The 23,598-nt window shown below is 38.1% G+C and overlaps 1 protein-coding gene across 2 annotated transcripts; it reads left to right on the top strand.

Annotated features, from left to right (window-relative positions):
- Positions 1–2,577: 2,577 nt before the first annotated feature.
- Positions 2,578–22,670, top strand: CAAP1 (caspase activity and apoptosis inhibitor 1). 2 transcript variants are annotated; one of them, XM_085043828.1, is made up of 7 exons: positions 2,578–2,746; positions 3,631–3,831; positions 5,393–5,477; positions 6,072–6,147; positions 12,704–12,777; positions 13,948–14,016; positions 17,291–22,670. In XM_085043828.1, exons 1-7 carry the CDS (start codon positions 2,615–2,617, stop codon positions 17,632–17,634), a joined length of 981 nt encoding a protein of 326 aa, XP_084899954.1. In that variant the 5' UTR covers positions 2,578–2,614; the 3' UTR covers positions 17,635–22,670. The 2 variants fall into 2 exon arrangements, with proteins under 2 accessions (XP_084899954.1, XP_084899955.1); XM_085043829.1 differs by lacking the exon at positions 13,948–14,016.
- The last annotated feature ends 928 nt before the right edge of the window (positions 22,671–23,598 follow it).

Below are 23,598 nucleotides of genomic sequence, written 5' to 3'. Positions count from 1 at the left end.
TAAGAATTCAAAGCTTCTCAGTAGATGACTCAATTATTCTGGCATCTTTTTCTAAGCTAGAATGGAAGCTTTTAGAAAGAGCAGCAAACATCACACGATAGCACCTCATGTTAAACCGTTGTTGTTAGGCTTGCCTTGGGTTTTATGAAGTGGAAAAACTTGGCATCTATTAGACCAAAACTCAGGACACAGTATAAAATGCCTTCCTAAGGAACTGAATGAGGAATCAAAACTAAATTGGGTCAGCACCAACTGCTGTATTTTCCAAGATAAAAAGAGACTGCAGTAACATAAATTGGGATAATCTATCACCAGGTTTCTGTAATGTCTGTTATTATGGTGCATCTTGCTCATATCAGGACCTAATTAAGCACTGTTAATTACTTGGTTGAGTTCAGGCTACAGCCAGAAATAGACTATCTGCAGTCTGCAAACCTATTTCATTAAAAGCACTGTACACTGAACTATACATTCGTTAATCATTGGATACAGTCATTTTTTTATAATGTAATATCCTATGGTAATCTACAGGAGGAGTCATACCATAGATCAATACTACAGAGGCAACTCCAAATACTTTAGGAGATGTTACAACCTGCTGGTTCCAATTGTGAAGTTTTTTTTTGTTTAAAAATACTTAGTTAAGCTTCTTAGCTGAATGTGATCCATTACTATATACTGCAATCACTTGCCTCTTTTTGTCTCTTTCTCCTTAAACTATCAACAAATCCAAAGTCTAGGAATAGTAGACATTTCCCATCTTTCCAAAGCATGTACTGAATAGACTGAAACAAATTATTCAGCAACAAGATGCTACGTGCAACAGTAGACAGCCTGAAGCGTAGCTGGGTGTTTTCAGATGTCATATTCTAGTGTTTTTTTGATGCTTATTCACTGTAGAGATTGAGTTTTAAATTTTGGTGGGAAATTTTGTTTCTAGACTTTCTAATTGCAAACATAAATTTGCAAACGTGGACCAAGATGTTGTTGGTCTGTATCAACCACATGGAAAAAAAGAAATTGTGCCAAGGAAGAACTACCCCTTTTTCACAGTAGAATTTGAAGCATGTGATCACATAAATTCCAATATTGTTACAAATCTTTTAATCAACAGCCCAGTTAGCTTCTGACTCTGTGTGAGTAGATGCTGCATTCACTGAAAACACAGTTTGCATGCCTAAGCATACAGTGCTTAACTTTTTATTTTCCTTATAGTTGCTCAAGGGACCCCATTTCCATCTCAAACTCACAGACCCATCATTAGTATTTCCTAATTACATTACCTTTACCACCTTCAGAGTACGCTAAGACTGTCATTTGCTGATGATAAATACGAAAATATATTCTCACCCATCCAGGTAATCTAACTACATAGACTAATCAGGATGACTCTGACACTATCTGCCTCTGCAGCACTTAGGATCACCACTACCTTTGTACAACTTGCATTCAGTGGACCTCTACTTAAATGGGCCAATACCTCGTCGTTGAACATCCAACACAATGTGGGCAACAACAAACTGGTAGGCAACACGTTTTCAGTCTGGGAAAGAACGCAGGTATAGAAGAACGGACACTCAGGTGTGTTTAAAATAAAGAAAATTATTGCCCATCTCTGCACAGAAAAGGAGATTTTTAATACAAATTCTCCATCCATAATGATGGACATTTTTCTACCCTAGTCTTTATTTTCAGTTACCCTCTTTAGGATAACAGAGTTCCCTCGAAACTAATCTTGCTGGTGGCAGAATGCTGATCAGTGTGTTATGAAGTTGCATAGAGCAGTCACCTGCCTTTAGGAGGCTTCTCTGCTGTAATTCCTGATTATTCACACAGTGTCACGCTTCTCAAATACTCATTAAGTATCATGGAAAAATTAAAAGTTATTGTTGTTCCAAAGTTATTGGCAATACCAAGAGCTGCCAAGGGAGGAGTATGCAGGTCCTTGCACCATTGAAATAGGTTGAAAGCCAGGGAGAAGTTCAGGATTAAACAGTAGTTGCAGAGTATAGAATCATCAAGGTTTGAAGAGAACTTTAAGATCATCAGGTCCAACCATCCACCCCGCATTATCACTGTAACCACTGAACCATTAAACTGCATCACCAGCACCAGATACAGACATCGCTTGAACACCGCCAGCGATGTTCAAGATGCCTGACCACCTTGACAGTGATTTTTTCTTTTTTTTCCCTAATACTTAATCTGAATCTCCTCTGTCTCAGATTAAGGCCATTTCCTCTTGTCCTCTGACTGCAGCACGGTAGAACAGACCGACCTCACCTCACCGCGCCCTCCTTTCAGGGGCTGTAGAGCGATGGGGTCACCTCCTCCTCAGACTAAACAGCCCCAGCTCCCTCAGCCGCTCCTTATAAGCCGTGTTTTCTCGACCCCAGGTCACCGATATCTGTGTGAATGGGCGGCTTGGCCCCGTGCGGCAGCAGTTTTGCTCTGGGCTCGCTAACCCGACCCATGCCGGCCGCGCACCGGCAGCCCGCCCTCAGCTCCCGGGCTCGGCCGGCGGAGCCTCAGCGCGCGGGCCGGCAGGGGGCGCTGCCCGGCTTCCCGCCGGAAGCGGCGCGCGGTGTGCGCGCGGTGTGCGCGCGGCGCGGCCATGCCGGGCAGGAAGTCTTCCAAGGAGAAGAAGCGGCGCCGCTCGCGGTCCTGCTGCCCGGAGGGAGCCCCGGCGCCGGACGGCGGCGACAGGAAGCGCCGGAGCACCGACTCCAGCCACGGGGCCCCGGAGGTAGCGCGGCGGATTCGCGGGGTCCGGCCGGTGCCGCGGCGCCTCTGCCTTGCCGGGCGCGTCCCGGTGCCGCGGCGGGCTGGCGGCAGAGGCCTGGCGCTGTCCCTGCCGTGGGCCGGCTGCGGGAAGGGCCGGGCGGGCAGTGCGCTGCTCGGAGAGGGGCGGGCCGAGCCCTGCAGCGCCCGTGCGTGTCCCGCGGGGCCGGGCTGTGCTTGCCGGCTGTGAGGGATGCGGCGCCTGCTCGCGGGGTGCCTGTGCTTGTGCCACTGTGAGTCTGCTCAAGGAGGTCTGGGTGTGCGAGTCCAAAAAATGGTTGTGATATGCACGCTTAAGTGGATTCTCAGGCTGACAGAATATATTCCTGGCTGGTGGGTTTTTTGGGTTTTTTTTCATTATTAGTTGTTTTATTCTAGAGGTCATCCAGGGATGCGTGGAGGATGTATATGCTTATACGAAGTCCATTTTTGTTCTTCGAAGACTGCCACACAGGGAATTGTATGACAGTTTCCATCTTGTCAGGGTTGCTGTAAATGGTGAACTTTATAATTTAATTGCACAGCAAATCAGATCGATTTCTTCTGCCTTAAAGTGTGCTTTCATGTGTAAACAGCAGCTAAGCATTTGCAGATATTTCCCAGTTAATGTTTATGAGTACTTTGCACCTCTTGAAGCTTTAAAAGTTTTCCTAGCACAAAAATGTTTTCAGTAATGAAAAATGTAACTTCTGTAATGCACTTATCTTGCAATATGAAACACTGGTACCTGAGAAATCCACATTAAGAGGTTTACTGCATTTGTGAACAGGAGGTTATTGCAAGCACAGGTGCAGCTGTAAGTTTCTGTCTTCTTTTATTCACTGGAAAATGTGCCTTCCTTGATTTTAGGAAACAAAATGCAATGTACTCTCTGGAGAAAAAGTGGAAGAATCTGAACAACCCAGTGATATAGAAGAAGGAGGATTAGATCTCACTGTGTCACTCAAACCTGTCAGTTTCTACATTGGGGACAAAAAGGAAATGCTTCAGCAGTGTTTCTGTGTCATAGGGGAGAAGAAATTACAGAAGATGCTGCCTGATACTTTAAAGGTACTGAAATACACTTACCATTTATGTACTTACTATGATCTTGAATGCTTCTGTAAAAAAGGATTCTTATCTCTCAAGTCTTGCTCATTTACGTTTTAAAAGCTGCCTGTATATTTCTCAACTAAAGAAGTTCCTACCAAGTCAAGTACCTTTCTTAGATAAAGATGCCTCCCTATCATGTGTCTGGAAGTGAGACTTTTTAAAAATTTGCTATAGTTATTCCAGGTTAATCCTTTTGCTACTTCTCAGCCATTTTGAACTTCAGGTTTATATTTGGACAGTCCCTCTACACTGGTTAGTTAAATGCAAAAGGATTTTCATGATTCTGAGGAGTAAATTCAGTAGTGTTGTTCACCAGTTAATATGCTGATTTGTAAATAACGTACTGATTTCTGGTTTTGTCAGCTGAGTTCTTTTGTATAGTATTCAAGCAATGTCTGAGATAAGAAAATAAAGCCCCTTCTTGATAAACAGCTTCTGAAGTTGTAACTCCTGTGGACTAAAGCTGGACTCTTCCTAGCTTAGAGCATTTGCCTTTTGAGTCTTGTGAACAATATGTGAATTATTAAAAATAAATTAGGCTAGTGTCCTGTACAGAAGAAGAGGCTGCAGGTGAAATGTCATTTGTGTGATATTTGTTAGTAGTTGTAATTTTTTTGTCTTTTTTATCCTAATGAGCTGTACCATTAATATAAGTCAGACAGAACTTCTTAATTTTAAACACATTGTAAATTGCATACAGGCTCATCCATTTCTCATGTCTGGCAGAAGAAAAAGAGATTGAGATACTGGAAACAAAGACATTACTGGGTTTGTGGGGATATTGCATGATAGTAGAACCAAACTTAGAGTACAATCATGAGGGTTACGACCTGCTTAGCACTTCCTAATTTTGGTACTAGTGTGTGGTATAATAGGTCCTTTGAAAATGTGAAATTACCACTCTGTGTCACCAGGAGGTATGAGATATGAAGGTAACTGGAATACCAATAAAATGTGGCAACATGTAGTATGTACTGAGTACAAGAAATGGATCACAGTTTACGTACTTCCTTTATTTTCTGTGTTGTGATATGCAGCTGTTGGTGTGTTGTCAATAGCAGTGTTTTTTTCAGTTTGTGAACTTGGAATCAGCAGTTGGCTCTGGTCATTGTGAGCTTAGTTATATAACCTAGCTTCCCCCAAGAGATGGAGAATTAGGAGTAACCAGGTCTGCAGTTGTTTGCTGTTCTGTGCTTCACATGTACAATCTGGTATGTCTGGTATTTCTGATGCTTAATGTTGCAGCTGCAGTAGAACTCCAAGCCATAGGTCGAGTAACTTATAGTGTGTATTGCTTAATTTTTCAGACAAAACCCACGTATGTACTATTCCTTGCAGTTGTCAAAACTGAAACACCTGGTTTTCTACAGCAGTTGCATCAATGCAAATCAGAATATGGGAGAGGCTTTAATCCAAACTAACCCTTCATTCATTACAGTTGGAGTACTCCTTCGATTTGTAACTATTCTTTCCTCAGAAACTTTTAGTAGCTTGTGGTCTGTCTTATCTGTCTTCTTAGAACTGTTCCATGGATGAAATCAAAAGACTTTGCATGGAGCAGTTGGAGCTGTTATCTGAAAAAAAAGTGTTGAAGATACTTGAAGGTATGAATGAAACTTTTAGACTCCACTGTACACCAGAGAATAGTCTGCCTCGATTGGATTTTCACTCTCTCTAGCTACTTTAACACATATATATGTATACAGACACACGCTAGTAAATGTGTATACGTGTGTACACAATCCCTCAGTTCTACCAAGACATATGGTTCATGTGCTATGATTTAGGATATGACATTCCAGCTTTTCAAGGCCTTACTGAACTTGCACTTGATATTTAAGGGATGTAGAACTTATTTGTAAATATTACTGTCTTGTCAATGAAGTGAAACGCTTCAAGCCTGAGTGTTGCAGAGTATCTTGCTGATAATTCTGTACTTTATTTTTAGCACCCATAGTAGTTTACTAAGAATAGCTAATCAGATTTTTTGTAATCCAGTATAAATGCATGTGTGGCTAACAGAAAACTCATGACTAAGGGTTTTGGTTTTGACTAAGTCTGATTTTAGAACGTCTGCTTTAACTGGGAAACAATCCTCTTCTGCTGATTGCAATAGCGTTTATAATTAAGAATAAGCTTAATTATGTAGTATTATATCACCTTCCTAAATTTTCATGTTTGAAACTGTGTATATCTAGGCAGGATTGGAGCTGATTCTGATACTGACGAGGAGGCAGATGGAGGAGACAAGACTGGAGGTGATTCAGTCAGTCAGTGAGTAAAAGACAAAACACTTACACTTAATTTAAGGAGGCTGAACAATGCAGAGATTTTTCGTGAGAAATGATCAAATGTATCATTGAAAGACCCAACTGCTATATCCTTAATTAAGTAATTACTGTAGTTGAATGACAGTAAGCTGTGACTACTAGCAAGCACTAAACTTATGGACATGACTGTCACTTTACGACATTGAGCGTGTCTTGAGCCCATAGCTGGGTTCTTAGTGACATTCCACCCGTCAGCTGAGTTGTGGTAATTAAACATGCACACTTGTTTCCTGCAACAGAAGTGGTGTGATTTACGTTAACTCTCTTTGTGAGCTACAGTGGTAAGCCCCTCCCACTTAGCTCCCACAAATCTCAGTGAATTGTGTGTTTTTCAATTCAGCTGAGATTTATCCCTTCTCTTCAACTGTCTTTCTGGTCCTTGGTTCCTGTCCCAGTTGAAGCAGCACTGACACTCACCTTTTTAATGTACTCTGTGAAGGGTAATACAGAATGTAGAGTTTCAAGAACAGGCTTCTGGTTTCTTGCTCTTACCTTGGCATCTGTCAATTTTGTGAAAGACAACACTTTTTAATCTTTTCTTAAAATGCTTGTCTGTTGTTTGAAGACTATTTCTTTGTCAGGAGTTCACCCGTTGATAGTTTCTAGGGAAGTAGTGAAGGGAAAAAGTTACTAGGTATCACACACAATGCATCAAATTTAATAAAGCTAACTTGTTTCTAGAAGACTAATAAGCTGTGTTTTCAGTGCTGACCTGATTACAGCTGGTCCACAAATTTAGGGTGCACTTAATAAATCTCTGAGACCGTACAAGATAATGCACCAGAGTTGGGCAGATTAAAGTAACTCCTAGCTGCTGGTTTGGTTAACTTCTCTAAAACTCCTAAATAAGAACAAATGGATGGGAAAGGTAGTAACAGTAATCCAATTTTTACATACTGGTCAGTATTTTTATTTAGCAGAGACCTGGTTTCTGATCCTGTCTTTGATTCAGAGCACGCTGCGAAGCAATTGCGTAATTTTCTTTGGTCACTTCTCATGGTACAAATGTTCAAGAAAATGTAGTGATACAAATTATGTTTCATTTTTTTCCTTGTGATACAGTTTTAATACCCTCTGACACTTTTTCATCTAAGGTTCCATTTGGAGCCTGTTGTTAATGTATCCCTGTGTCCTATTTGTTGCCTACAGGATCTGTAAATGGGGTCAGCATCAGTCAACTTTAAAAAATGGTTTCCTAACTTTTATTGTTGCCCTCTGACGGCTGTTTAAAAAAGCAGAATGAAAAATTGAAAAATAAAATATATCCTAAATACTGGATAAAAGTAGAAAAAAAAGGCAGTTTTTCTGTTTATATTTTCACTGTTGGTTCTACCTAGGTTGCCTTCATTACTTGTGGCTTTCATGTAAATGACTTCTTTTTCCTGCATTCCATTATAGCTTTTTTGTTTTATATTTGTTGTTTTCATGGAAATATAAATGTGGAAAGGGTAAAAGTGAATAGCAAGTCATACTCTAAAAGAAGTTATAAGTGATTGGAAACATCACTTTGTTTCTTTCATTATTGTTCTTTGAAAAAAATAAATTCAACAAACATACCTTTAGCAATATGCATATATCAACAGAAGGCTTAAATCCAGAAATCTAGAAAGCTTAAATCAATACCTCTAAAGAAATTATAAACAAAATAAGCAAATGACTCTCAGTCTCTAAAGACCTGTTTCCTGTCTGTGCCAGCTAAAAGTAGCAGTTATTTCGAGAAGTTTCTCCAGGTATAGGGAAAATGGCAAAATCCAGATCTTTATTTGACGTTTTTAGATGGTATCACATCTAATCGTAAATTGAATTTTTTTTTTTTTTTGCACATATCTTCATTCTCCTATCAGAAGTGGAAATCCTGAGGCTTTTCCTAAATTTCAACTGTGCAAAAGCTTCACATGCTTGCATTTGCTCTTTTGTTTTATCACCATCTTCTTCTATGTTGAACACTAGAGATCCTGTAATAACTATGCAGAAGAACTGAAGAAGCAGGGCCTATGTGTGCCAATAACTGTGAAGTGCTGTTGCAGTAGATATACTTAGTTAGTTACTTGTGAGCTCTGTGTAGGTTTTTGAATATGCAGTTCTCAGATTTTTATTGCTGTTTCTGTGTTACTATCTGCAGTGCAATACTATTAAACCAAGAAAACTACTGTATACCAAGCTTCCAACTAAATGTCAGATATTTAATTGAAAGGAGCCAAGTAGTGTCTTGCAAAACCAAGTAGGCATTCTTCCCATCTCATTCACAACGCTTTAGCGTGTTCTTGAGCTATTTCTTTTCAGTTACTTGAATTGACTCTTCATATATCTTCCAGCAGAAGGAGTGAAAGTAAGTTACATGCTGTAGTAGTAAAATATTATTAAAAGAACAAGCATTCTAATATCATCATAATGATTAATGTTCACGTGTCTGAGTAAATGATATTTTGCCTTCAAAATCTTAATGAGCTTATTTTTTTCACTGAGTGAAAATTTGCAGTTTAATATTTGCTTTTCCAAGAATTTGTAGGTTTTTTACTCCTTTGCTGTCAAAAGAGCAGTTTTTGCTTGTTTTCTTTTGGGAAGGCTAGCAGTTTAAAGTTTTGCCTTATTGTAACATGTTGTGCTCCTGGATGCTGGGCTGTTCACAAGCATGCAATTGCCATCTGATATTTACCCCTGTAGGACAATTTGGTTATTTTCAGCATTTGGAGTCACTGAAACAACAGGCTACATGAGTCACTGAACAGTTACATTAGCATTTGGCTAATTTGCTTTGCTGCCTTCTGTTCTTGTGGTGTCCTCAAACTTTACCTGTATCAGGACTGATGGACTTTTCATAGCTCATTAAACTGTGTGATTAGCATCTGTCTTTTGAGATGCCTTTCTTGAGAAGCACTACTTTGTAAGGACTTTTGTCCCCTTACATTTTTCATTGCTTGCTGTTAAGTATTTTAATTTTCATTTGTCATTGAAAACTGTCCTTGGAATGAAAATTTGTGAGAATCTTTCAAGGACTTGGGACTTGTAGACCTGGAACTAAATACAAAGGCAAATTTTAATTCAGGAAGGTACATCATGTCAAAAATGACAGAGGTACTGATCTCAAGTCTCACTGGGGATTCAGTTGAATCATGCTTAGCAATAACTAAAAGCCCTGTAAGGAAAGTATCAGCACAACTGCCTCACTGTTTTCAAACTTTGTTCTAGTCCAGTTTGTCAAGATATTTTTTCTGCCTCTGAACTTTTCTTCTGGTCTTCCTTCTGGTCTCCAACCCCAGTTACCACTGAAACCTGGTATCCCAACCACTAGTATTGAAGAGCTACTGTCTTAATCCTTAGCCATCTGCTCTTCTGCCAGTACAATGTTCCTTTTCCCAACCTTTGCTGCTGTGTTACCTTGCTTTGCATGATCTAGTGGACTTTGATACCAAATCACCCTCAAACCCAGAGGTCTTTGACAGCTGTTCAAATTCCTGTAGCAAATTGTGTACAGAAACCACGTGTTACGCCCAGTTATGCATTACACTTGTGGGGCGCATGCCAACGTGAAGTGCACATTCTACATAGAATAAGGTAAATTTAAATTTACATTTGCTGTCAGCAAATTGTAACTGTAGTTAGCTTCTTTCTGCTGAAAAGATCATACTGTGAAAATGTTATTCTGTTAAAAAAAAAAAATTAAAAATGCTGAGTTTATTGCTTGGAAGAGGGACTTTGAACTTAACTGTCATCTTGAGGGAGAAATATCTTTAAATACTAACATAAAGGGGAAACTGCAAATCACTGTAATTACTGTTGTCACTTACTAGCATAGCATGAAAGAAGAGAGTATTAAATTTGTATACTGTCAAATAATTTTAGAATAGCATATCATCTATTCCCATTGTTTGAAGACGTGGTATTGTACTACCCTTTCTTAAATGTATACCATAGTGCAGATAATTAGAGGAAAAATACTTTTCACTAGCAAACAAATAAAACAAAGCTACCAAATAAAACAAGGCTAACAGGTTAAAAGCCAAACTGAGTTGTGAACTTAAAATGCATCTGTTAGGCCAGTAGGTGGTGCAAAATGCCTGCCTGTGAAACAACATCATGAAGGTTCACCAGCAAAGCAGTCAAATCCAACCCATTCTGAGAGTAAAACATATAAAAGTGCTTCTGCATTTTAAAAATTCTTTTGCTGACAGTAGGTAGTCTCTAAAGGAATGTGGGTTTGCTGTAATTATTGGTAAAATCAAGGCATCAGGAGGAAACTTTACAACAAGTTTTGATGTGTTATTTTTTAAAAGTTGCTAATTTGTTTTTTACTTGGCTGTTAAAATGGTTGTGGATGATTTCACAGCCTTATAGTGAAGGCTGTGAACTGTAGAGGTCACTGAGTTTTCTCTCAAAGAGATGATAACAATTCGTCATCAGACCTCAAGGTGATAACAGAGTTGTGAAATCTATTGCCTGGATACTACTGGTGCAAGATCAGGCTTTTTCATGTGGCGCTTTGCTGTCCTGTGCAGAGATGACTACTCAGTTCAAAATGATGAAGCAGGTGTGTGAAGGAAAATGTGGTAGGGTCAGTGACAGCCTATGCAGGTTCTGCTCTTACTGATGATGGTCAGTAAGATGATGATACTGATGTATCACAACCTAATTTTGGTCAAGTGTTAAGTAACTAAATATAAAAAATTGTTAGGAGTTGCTTAAAAAGGAAAAAAAAGTCCAAAAAACCAGGTGATTACTTTGATGTCTGCTGACCAGTTGCTGGTCCAAAATCCACAGTTCTCACCAGTTGCTGGCGCACAAGCCCACATGGTTTGTATCCCTGCTCTGGTTGCCACTCAGACCTCCTTGTGTGTGCAGCCCTCTAGCATGGCATCTGCAGGCCATTGATTTTCCACAGTAGCTGATGCTGTTAATCTCTAGGGTATCTGATGCTCCATTATGGTCCCTCAATTTGCCTACTCGCAGAACCTGGTCTATTTTTGGAATTTGACGCCTGATTTTAGTGTCTATTTCATGCCTCACTCCCAGACCTCTCATCCTGCTTGTTGTCCAGGCTAGCTTGAGGTTTGCTGGTGAATTACAAGCATCTGCATACAGCTGCATGACACTGAAAATCCTGGAGGAAGTATACATTTTTCATTGCATCTAATTTCTGGCAGCACAGTCCTGCAGTCTCCTGTGACCTGTGGTCTCCTTTACAGTTGCTGGCACATGTGTGTGGTCATATTTAGATTAGTGTAATCTCATTTGGAAAAGGAGTTAGTGTAGCCATATGTTTCAATTAAGAGGCAGGACAGACTGTGGTGTCCAGGGCTTCGCTAGACAAGTGTGCTGACCTGTTTATTCTCCTTAATCAATTATTGCATGATACTTTACACATTTATGTCCAGTGGCTAAAAAGGTGGGAGAAAAAGGGGAGTCTGTTGATATGTAGCCTTTGCCACTGCAGAAGAGAAAACAGAAATGAAAATAACTGTCTCTCAGACCAGAATAGCATGGAATATTATGGTGTTCCCCCTCTTGATAAAACCACTGGACACATGTTAAAAACCCAGCTTGGTATAGCATGGGGAAAATAGATCTGTGTTCACTTTCAGGAAAGCCCTAAAGGCCATTACTGAAGAACAAGTTGTTAGTCATTACGTTTACATCTGTGATAGCAAAATTCTGCGTCCTTTTTATGGTATTGTTTAGCAAGGGTAGCTGCCTTGATTTCATATTAATATATATGGAACCAATGCCATACCAACACTCAGTTTAGGAATTTGGCAATTCTGTTATCAAAATGCTCACCAGATGTGGCAATTGAGCTCTTCCTGTGATTCTGGATCCTTTCACCTGTTTTGTCTTATTTTCACAGTTTGTGTAACTAGTATTTGTTAGGTATATGAGGTACATTAACGTTTCACAGAAGTGTCTCTTCCTTTCCCCTGTGTACATAGTAGAAATAATGCTAGCCAAAGGTAGAAATCTTTGAATAGGAGAAGTAGAGAAGTGCAGGTACTGAATACATTGTAACATCTGAGTTGTAAACAGTTTCATTTTTAAAAGTACCCCTCTGTGAAACTAGAAGGCCATAGTATAGGAGAGGTGGATGGTGATGGGCTGATGGTAATTTCATGGAAAATACCTGTTTACTGTCAGACTAAGGCAGTAAATGGTATTTGAATTCAGCAAAAACTATAGTTTTCCTGAATCGTTTAAGTATGTGCCAATTTATTTTGGGCTTTTCCTTTATAACCATTCAGCTGTGTTTCATCAGTTACAACCATTGAAAATTGTTACTCTGAAAGGCAAGGATGTGAAGGAAATAATTGCTTTATCCTTGTGTATCGCAAGGCAAACAAAAAAAAGTTAATTTCCAAGTGCTCAGATTAGCTCTCTGTGAATTCCTTCTGCCTTTATTCGTACTGTAGCTGGCTTTTCAGCCTATCACCTCATATTTTCTTTAGTGTCTTAAAAATGTTCTATTCAATTGTAAATTATGGTAATTAAAGTGTGTTCTTAATTGTTTCCAGGCAGGACAACAGTATAGATTCAACTTCTTCTCTGAGAGAAGACAGCAAGCTGGAAGGTCAGGAATCAAAACAAGGTATGTAGTAAAGAGAGCCGAAATTTTGTGTTCTCGATGTTGGCCAGTGACTAACTTCAGGTAACTGGCAGCTCTCTTGTGAACAGTAATTGCAATCACAGAGAAGCATCCTCTTGGAAATCAACTTGTGTAGGGTTACAACTTTTCCTGTGTGCACAATTCCAGAAAAGGTGGAGGGAACATTGAAGAAGACATTCTAGGAACTTTGGCTTCTGAGTTCTGTAGGAATGAAGAGTCCTTTGTGGCTAGAAGTAAATTGCAGCTCTTCAGAATTTTTCTAGTTTAGTGTCTGGTACATCACTGAAGTTCTCACAGGGCTCATGTGAGTCCTCATATCTAGTTTTTCAGCTGAGAGGAACGTCAGTCATTTAAGATTTTTTATATGCAGGTTATTGCTAATACTGCTGCTACTGTTTGCTGAAATGAGTGTCAGTTTTACTTTACACTGAGCTGATCATACGAGTCTACAGTACTTTGTTTTCACATTCGTAGAAATCCATTATAATAACTGTTTGTCAAAGGACTGCTTGTAATTGAGTCATCTTGTTCAGTCTTGGTATATGATACCTTGCCTTGTTTGATTGTACAGAGCTGATGTCCAATCAAATGGTGCTTGGCACCCACCACTTGTGTTAACTGGTTTATTTTACTTGAACTCAGTGCAAGTGGAAGTACGCACTGAAATTTTCAAATCATTGAGAATGAACATTTGGTCTTGGGTACTTTCTCTTTTTAAATGCAAAAATACAGTGTGTGAGACAGTCAAGTACTACAGTGATGGACAGAATAGAAAATGCAAAGGCAAGTAAGTTACTGCTGCACATTTGTACTTTCTACACAAGAAAACAGTATTTTTAGCCTGCAGTAGTATTTGTTTTATTCCAGTCATTAAATTAGCACATATAACAACTGCCAGTGTTAGTTCATGCATGAAGCCCTAGAAGTGTAGGTGTTTCTGTCTCAGTCTGTTTATTTTCATTTGGACTGGCTATATGCAGAAACATCAGAAATAGCTTTTCCAGTCAAAGAATGCTGCAAGTTTTTCTAAGCTGTGTTTCTCTTCTGCAAAGTTCTAACTTTTTTTGCTTATTCCAGCTGCTATTTCACAATTCAGAATGTTGTCTAAAAGGTGTCTCTTGGAATAACATGAAGCATGTTTTTTTTCTGAAGTAGTTCGTGAGAAGAGTTACATGGAAAAGGAAAGAGTCAAACATAAGAAGAGCATCAAAACTTTTAGGAGTGAGTTGCTATGACTTAGTGAGGAATCTTTTAAATGTTGCTTGTTGTACTGTATGGAGGAACTTTAGAACTGACATATTTCCTACAGATTTCTTCCACTTTCGTGTTATCAAAAGCAATTGGTGACTGTTGCAGGTGATTGCATTGTTGTTTTTTATAACTTAATCAGCCAGTGTATCATGATGGCTTTTGGCTATAACTGTGGCTCCACTCGAGATGTTAGCTTTAAAGAACTTCTGAGAATATCAGTATAAATTAGAAAGTATAACTCTAGTCATTCTGCTGCACTGCAGCATGAGAAGCTGTGGGCAGCAGAAGAGAGAATGACAGAATAAGCAGAAGTGGATAAAATAAAATATAAAAATGGAATTAAGTGTGCTAAAGTGAATTTTGCAGCTGTAGATGAAGGAAAAATTAAAAGTTATCAAAATGAAAAAGGTAATGAGAAATGCCAGCCTTGATCCTTGTTACTGTGCAAAAATACAGATGCCAAAGAGGGAAATAAAGCCTGTTAGCTCATTAAACATCTGTAGGCCAAAAAGCTCATATGAACAGTATTACACAGTTTTGGAGGTTCCAAGGTCTGAATAGAACCCAAGGGTGTTCTGTTCAGCTTCTTGTCCATACTAACTCTGGGATAGATATGAATGACTTAATATTTTGTGTTTTCTTAAAGTGACCTATTAATTCTGAAAGGAATCCTATGGTGGGCTGACCCAGCCAGCAGTAGGCACCTTCCAACCACTCAATTACTTGTCCCTGAGTGGGGTAGAGGTGACAATGAGCAAAACAAAATGAGAAGGACTTACGAGTCAACATAAAGACTCCTTAATAAGTGAAGCAAGAGCTGTGCACTGAAACAAAGCAAAATCAGAGATATATTCACATCGTCCCATTGGCAGCCAGATTTTTAGCCACTTCCTGGAAAGCAGAGACTCAGCATGCATTACAGGTACTTGGGAAGGCAAATGCCAGTGTGGTACAGTGGAGCATATCCCTTAGGTCAGTTTGGCTCAGCTGTCCTGGCTGTGTGTTCCTCCCAACCTCTTGCACACCCGCAGTCTACTCTCTGTGGGGTCAGAGTGAGAAACAGAGAAAGCCCTGAGGCTGTGCAAGCACTGTTCATCAAGTAGCCAAACTGATGCGTTACCAACACTGTTTCAGAAACAAATCCAAAAGTAGCATCATGCAGTCTGCCATGAAGAAAATTAACTCCATCCCAGCCAGACTCCGTACAGGTCAGTTTAACTTCGGCAGTGAATAGGATGATCTGGTTTGGCTGTTAAGTTTCAGGCTTTGAACTTGAACCACTGAAGCACCTGTTTTTTTGATACATGGAAATGCTGCTTGGTTGACCAGCATGCTAGGTAAATACTGACTGTTACTATGGAGCAAGATGGAAAAATTACCATTTCTTAATCCCGTTGTTTGCCATTCTGATCTTTACAAGGTAAAGTTAAAAAGATAGTGTTCAAAGTTGACTAAATGGTATGGGAAAAAAAGCAAAACTGCATCTGAAGCTGAAATACTAATCTTGAAGTTATTGTCACAGTAGGAACAGGGCAAAACTACTTAGGATCAAAGAAGACCTTTGTATGTTCCTCTAAGTACTTTTTATACATGTTGCTGTGAGGAGGATTTTTTAAGCTTTGTTTATATTTTAGGCTTTCAGATTTTATTGCTTCAAAATTATGATTTGTCTTGCAAAAAACAAGATAAGTCGAAAAGTTATCTGTGTACTTATTTTATATGTGTTATCATACATTTTCATGAGCTGACTTTGCTCACCTGTTAGATTTCATTGGAAAGTTGGTGGTGCCGTGTACCTTAGTTGTGTATGTTCCTAAACCTACTGTATTTATGAGCATTATGACCACTTTTTGTGGTCCAGTAAACCAGTGTTACGAGGTACTAGATTGATAACTATATAAGATCATAAATCAGGAGTGTATTCTCAGGGTGAATGTGCAGAATTCTTAAGTCTGAATTTAAGTGCTGTGACAAATCATAGCCTGATATGGAGTGATCAGGAGTGAATAACTGAATAGCTTTTTTTCAGTGCCTATAGTGTAAAAAGTCGTTAATGCTGAATGAATAAAATCCTAGGACTAATATTTTAAAATGTTACTATTGTTTATAAAACCATTTTGATATATTTTGATCCAACTTTCCTCCGTCCCTTTGTTTTTTAAACAGAGAAATTGCATTTATAGCTTTGTAAGTAGTGAGTATTCATCTTTTTTTCACACCCACTTTGGCAGGAATGTTGTAAACCCCCAAAAAATAAATCTTTCCAAAGGTTTTTGGGCACTTTTCATATATTAAAACCAAATGCATACGTGTACCAAAAAGCATATTAAAATGTTTTTAAGAAAGAGGAACATTTTTTCTAAAGCCTTGTTTTTTCTGGGCAAGTAGTAAAAATGGTATTACCAAGAGTAATTTTGAAGTCCTTATAATTAGTAACTTTACTGTCATCTGAATATACGTTATTCACTTTAAGCAGGACCCAATCCTACTGTGAGGTTTTGTGCAGATACAAAAGCAGTTGAAGGAGTGATAACTTCTGAGACCAATGTGTCAAAAGCAAGTTTCTCTGTAGCCAAATTAAGAGAACAGTCAGCTTCTGGTAGAGCTTTGCTTTTCATTTTATTCCCCTACCTCTTCTAATTACATTTTTAAAAATAAACTCTAACTTTCAGCCACCATTAAAAACCAAAGCCATAAATTCCTCCATGTTTTTACTGAGTTAAATGCCTCTGGAAGTCTTATGATAAATTCTGAGTAGTTGTACTATACGTGGAGTTTCTATTAATTTTTAGTGTTGTGCCTCACTGTGGTTCCACTCATCTTAAAATACATAACATATTTGAGTGTAATTTTTGAAGTTGCATTCTGAAAATCAGGTTTACTTAAGAGATAATAAACAATAATCAGTTTTGCACTTCAGAAGCTTTCTTTGATATAAAATCTTACAACATTTTAATTAGGAAAATTGGTCATGTAACTTCATAGGAGGGAATAAATTTTTCTGGTAATGCTTCTTTGCTATACTGCATGTTCTTTTGAATTGGCATAAAATGTGTTAACACTTGTATCATTTAGTTTAGCTTTAAAAGTTGGAGGAAAAAAACAAGAGGAATTGGTTGTCTTATAGATCTTTTTTTCCACTATCTTAATATGCAGAGTAACTCTTTGAACAGAACTGATTTTGTAAGTTGAGGTACTAACAATTCTGTTAGGCAGCTCTGTGATTGTTACGTTTGTGTTGCAGGCAAGGGAGAAGATAGTGATGTCCTCAGCATAAATGCAGATGCATATGACAGTGACATAGAAGGCCCATGCAATGAAGAAGATGGCCCAGATGTGCAAGAGAGCACTGTCAGAAGTGGATCTGGCCAGATAGATGACCTTCAGAAGGACATTGAGAAGAGTGTGAATGAGATACTGGGATTGGCAGAGTCCAGCCCGAAGGAGCCCAAAGCAGCAGCCTTAGCTGTTCCTCCATCAGAAGATGTTCAGCCATCAGCACAACAGCTGGAGCTTCTGGAGCTTGAGATGAGGGCCAGAGCTATTAAGGCTCTGATGAAAGCTGGTGATGTGAAGAAACAGCCCTGAGACTGTTTAGATTTCATTTTCAGTATTTTTTTCGAAGAAGGTGATGTCTGTTCTCTTCAGTGCTACAGTATGTTTGGGTTGGGTATGACATTCCTCATTCAGACTGTGTTGTGTATCCTGACCCGTGGCTCAGTGGTTTTGTTGCCTTTAGTGTGCTGCTTCCATGACATGCACAAACAGAGGTTGATGCTTACCTGAGGTGTGGTGTCCTTGTGCTGGGTCATCTCAAGGAGTCACACAACATACAGAGCTGTGCCAGTAATCTGGTGCCTTCCAGAAAGGTTATTGTAGAAACTTAGAGTCATAGAATGGTTAGGGTTGGAAAGGATTTGAGACTGTATTTCTTCTTGGGGCCCATCTCATCATTATGTAGGTATTCTAATTAAAATGTGATGATTTGTTTAAAAGAATACTCAGTTTCTTGAAATTTGAATTCCTAAAGGGAAGGATTTTTACCTTTCAAATAAACAGTTGGACATGTTATTTTCAGAGTTATGAAAGTGCCTGAAAGAGACAGAGAGGAGTTTTTTACACTGTCATTTAGTTTTGTCATTCTTCTCCATTCTTTTGTGTTATAACTGAAGTAAAGAAAGCAGTTTCTTCCTAACTGTAAAGCTTTTCTTTTGAATATTTGGCATAATATTTGGCAAATCAAGCAGCTGAGAAGACTTTGAGCTTTTAACATTCAATTGATGTAGTCCTTTCATGTCCCTTGTAAGTAGGAAAATCCACCTAATTTTGGTATTTTTTTTAGAAAAGGCATTTAATTTATTTATGAGGTTTTAAAATAAAAATTCTATTTTTATCCATTTCAAGATATTCCTTTATAAATAATTTGAGTTGTAGGATTAATTTTCATGCTATAATATCTTACAACAATTGAAATTATTTTCATTTTTTTATAATTAGTGCTGGTTTTATATCTGGCTGCTAATCAAAGCTTATTAAAATATTTGTGTGTTTGTTTACACATGCAGACATCAATTTATTTCTTTAAAGGTATGACGTTTACAATTGTAGTCCTTGTTAAATAAAATGATGTATTACGTATTTTTATTCATGAATTTTCCTTGGTTGTTACTTAGCCAATTACATACTTTTCAACAGTAGCAATGCTATTTTGTAATATTCCCGTAAACCTTATTCTATTCACATATTATGCCTTGAATTCTTTTAAGGTTTATAATTTTCTTTTTATCTTTCCATTTTATTCCTTTTCTTCTCTCTTTATTCCCTACATTCCCTTTCTATGTTCCTGTTTCCTTTTAAACACTTTTGTGTCACAAGCTTCTTGTATATTTCTTAAGTATGATTGATTTCCTCTAGAATCAACAGTATTGTAAAATGTTAGTGCAGTGTAAATTTGATAATAAACGAAAACCTTTATAAATACAGGTGAGAAAATTATGGTGTGCATTCACTAAGTGATGGCAGTGACCTAGGTAAAGTATACCTGACTAGTGTTTTAGTATAACTGAATGGTGTATACCTCAGTAGTTTTTTATTCACAGCATCAACACTTTTTTCTATTACTTTTTAGCAAATGGAGGGTGTAAATTAGAATATATACACACAATTCAAAACGTAAATGTTGTCTCAGAATCTGTGTGTGTTGTCTTTGGTTACTTTCATTTAGCTGTTTGGTGAGCTTGTGTTTTATTTGAGTCCAGAGAAACAAAAGCAGTAATCAAAGACAGCTGGCAAAACCTAGATGTGCGTCTTCTCTTTTACAAAGTCAGAGGCTGGTGGAGCTGTGTTAGACTTCAAAGATAGTCTTTTAGCGCTGCTATAATTGGATCCTTAAGAAGGTACTGAATACCTCACCTTGCCTGCTGTAGAAGAGCAAAAGCTCACTTGCAAGGGCATTTCCTACATCACCAGAGCTGATAGAACCACATGTATGAAGTTCATTCAGTGACATCTCAAAACAGCACATTTGCAGTTGTTTGGCAACAAAAATACTGCTGGAAGTAATGATCAACTTGAATGAGTTTCCTTCTAGTGCCTACTTTTTGGAGGTATATGGCATTTCTTATTTTCCGACTCGTTTTCCCAGGTCACCTTTAAAAGTTCATTTTGTAGCATATCTAATGGTTAAAGGTTATTATTTAAAACTCTGATGTCAAGAAGTTGCAAATGCTAACTTTAGCATGTAGTGTGACAGAGAAGAAACAGGTTTACGATGCATATGACAGAGAAGATTTGTAATTACAGCCTAATTAAATTTGAAATTAAAAGATGAGAAGGATTCCAAGAAAATTCAATTAAGCTGTTTACAAAAATAAAATAAAAAATCATATGAGATACTTAATGTGATTGATTACACAAGTGCTAATTCATTTTTAGGATATTGTACTGTTGCTGTTTAGCTTAAAAACAGAGCAGCTAAATTACATGTGTTCTTGCAATGATTTTATCACTGAACAGTTAAAAAACCCCCAGTGAATTTAAAATATTTATTATACAGCTGTTTTGTTTTTCTCTTTAAAATATGTCTGTGATTTTTTTCTTGAAAAATAAATTTTTTATTTCATTTGGAAGAAGAGGCGCTTTGTATGTAAAATACATCCAATTATTTATGAAACCTTAAAGTAGTATTATTGGGTTTTGATCAACCACTTTGTTAGGAAACAAGCGGTGTACACTGGGTGTTGGTCAGCACGAAAAAGATCTTGATATTTTGGGCTGCAACAAAAATATTTTCTAATGAATTTTGGCTGGGCTGTCCTCACAGATAATGCACAGTGCTTTTTTGAGCAGGAGGAGGAGGGTTGATTGTGTGTATGTTAATTAAATAAAAAGGTATGACTCCACAGAGAGCCAAAAGTTTTTATTTCTGTTTAGAGGCTTTGCTGTTATGGTGATTTCATAGAGAATACATAAATGGACTTCAAGATGCCATTTTTGAGATAGGAATCACAAGCATTTCCTCAGAAGAGAATTAGTTCCACTTGTAACACTCTTTTCAGTATAGTATTTGCTCTCAAAAGTACTTTGCCTAAGAGACTTGGTGCCATAACTCTTTTTGAGCTGTTATAAAATACATTCTTTACTGTTTAAATTTATTGTAATTATTTACTGTAGTAAATGAAAGTTTTGATCACTGATAACTTCAGGTTGTTTCTAAGTGTATATGAAAAATAGGGAGTCAAATAATCCATGTAGGTGGTACAAGACTCTGATGTTCTCTCTGGATTCTGTTGGAATGCCACATTAAACACCAGCAGTTCAGTACTGCATTGTTAATCTTTCCAAAGGAGTCAGCTGGACAGCACTTCCCTGCAGCTCTGTCTGTATTTAAAGGAGCATGGTTTTGAAAACAGCAGCCACCTGGGGGGGCACCTTGGAGTGGGACAAGATACCTTTTCACCAGCTGATTCCATTCTATGTCAGAGCTTTAAAGATTGTTAGGCTGCTTGTTTATAATTTTTAAATACTAGTTTACAAAAGCAGTTACTGAGACTAAAGTTTCTTTTTTTCTTTGAATAAAGCATGCCAACCATTCTCTAAAAGCAGCAACTGAAGAAAGGCTTTATGCACATGAGCACATAGTAAACTGTAAATTTACGTGCCTATCTTAAAATTATAAGCACTGATTTAGCTTTATGAGATCACTGATGCTGGTAAATATGCCCTTTTCACAGAAGGTAATTGAAGATTAATTGTGCAATAAGCCCTTTAGTCAGGAAGGGAGATGAGGTGGCTAATTGATGCAGAAACCTAAGAACAGCATGACTTTAGGAGCATAGACACCAAATTAAAAACTGATTATGAAGTCCTGCAATTTGGTCCCAGTAGTATAAACCTTTATGTTTATTGCTAAGTCAATCTGCAACATAGGGAGAGAAGAAGTTTGTTCAGCTTATTGGTGGCCAAATATAGATGTTGATATACTTGATTTTGTGGGAGAGGGTGAAACCTCATGTTTCATGGGTGTTTCTCAGTATTAATATTAAAATATGTAAACAAAATACATAAAAGGTGAAGACAAATCTGCTGCTTTAAGGAACAGTTAGCCACATACCACTTAATCAACCTGACTCTGTAGTCAGATTGGGAAAGATCCCAGAAATTTAAATCTAAATATTGCATGTTTATTGCATTATGCAGGACAATAATAATATGAAAAGAAACCCCAAACCCAAAATAACCAGAAAATGGAACAGGTTCATTCACTGTATCATCACTTTTTTTAAACACTCGCGAAAGCATAATTTTTTTCCAATGGGATCTGTTGGTTATTGTCAATCTCAAAAATTAATTTTTGTCTTTTGTATCTAATGGTTCTGAAAAGTTGTTCTAGATAAAAGTGTTGCACTATGAATTGTCTAATCCAAAGTCTTGCACCCCATCTTATGTTCCCAGACTCCAGTCAATCTTACTTTACTTAAGAATTCTGGGCTTTACTTCACTGGAATACTGTGTGCAGTTCTGCATGAAGGCATATCTACTGTGAGTTTAGCAGATGCAGAAAAAGTCTTCTAAGGTCACCAGAGCAGAATAGGGTGTGAGACATGACTAGAAAAGTGTGTTTAGTCTAAGCATGTTGACACTGGCCTTAAAGGCAGGCAGAAACAATACTGGAAAAGACATCTAAGCTGAACATGAATGCTGGTGTGGAGCTGTGCATGCATTTTGGTTATGTTGCTTTTTCCCAGGCTGTCTCCTGGTGTCCTCCCTGTTGTTGTGCAGCTAGTATTTATGTTGGTGGGTAGAGAACCACATCAGGAAGCTCATTCACACAGCGAATGTTTCTGCTAACCTGGGGCACCGTTCTGATTGAATTGGCTGTGTTGGCACAGCAGCATGAGTAGTGAAAATCCAGCTTCTGAAAATGCTGCTGGATTACATTACAGAAGTGATGCCCCAGATTCTTCCAGTCCTTAAGATGTGAGGCATCAGAATTAAGGTCCATGATTTAATTTTGTCTTTTTGAAATTATGTAGATCTTCACTCAAAAATGCAAGCTGAACTGCTCCAAATGTAAGCTATTTTAGCTAATAATTTTTTATTAAATTTACATTCTTGATCACTGGCTTGTGTGGATTTTCTTTGTGTATGGTTTTGGGGTTTTTGTTGTTGTTGTTTGGTTAGAGGTGTTTTGTTGAAGTCTGTCTAATTGTCACTGCGTGTAGTCTGGTCAAAGTTAGTGCCTCATAATTGTATGTGAATTTTGCTTTTGGATTACATCCACACTAGGGGGCTGTGTTGCTTTAACAATGTCTGTTTCAAAGAATGATGTACTGAGAGCAAAGCCCAAACTGTATAAACAACTTGAAAGCAGTATTTTTCCCTACATAAAAAGTGAATGGGAGCAGAATAGTAAAGGGGAATGACTTGCAATTTGGACAAGTATAAGGTAGGAGCAAGGAAACTTTATTATCTGTGTACTTTGATAAAAAGTGGAAAAGTTGAAGTTGAAGGACAGAGTGACAGTCTCATTGTCATGAGACAAACGGACAGACTCAGACTGGAACCCTGGTTACTTCAGTCCTAGTGTGGCACTTCAGATCTAGGATGCACAACCCAGTTTGCTGGAACTGGGGGCAGGTAGGTTGCCCTTCATCAAGATTTAGCAACTATAGCATTTTTTTTCTTCCTAAATGGGAGATTTTCTCTACAGAGCATATCCCAGTTACACTGCATATCCCAGTGCTTCTGCTTTAGTCCCCTGTTTCTTTGGCTGCACCAGTTCCCCTATCACTACAGGTTGCAAGATTGTTTGCTACAAATATGACACTCCTTAAACTGTCATTTTAGGAAGCCATTTGTTCTATATACCAAGAAAAATTGAGATGCATTGTTTGATACCTTCTCCAACTTGCTTTCCAGGCCTCATCAGGGCATTGACATAGAGGTATACTGGAACCTGAGTGGGATGCAATATTGGAAAATTTACTGAAGGCACCTCCTGCTACTGTAAAGGCACTGTAAATGCACTTTTGTATCCTCAATTTCTAGTAT

This window comes from Lichenostomus cassidix, chromosome Z (assembly GCF_008360975.1).
Source record: "Lichenostomus cassidix isolate B80296 chromosome Z, HeHo_3.0, whole genome shotgun sequence".
In the NCBI taxonomy this organism is placed as follows: domain Eukaryota; kingdom Metazoa; phylum Chordata; class Aves; order Passeriformes; family Meliphagidae; genus Lichenostomus; species Lichenostomus cassidix.
This window is presented reverse-complemented; position numbering and strand designations above follow the sequence as displayed.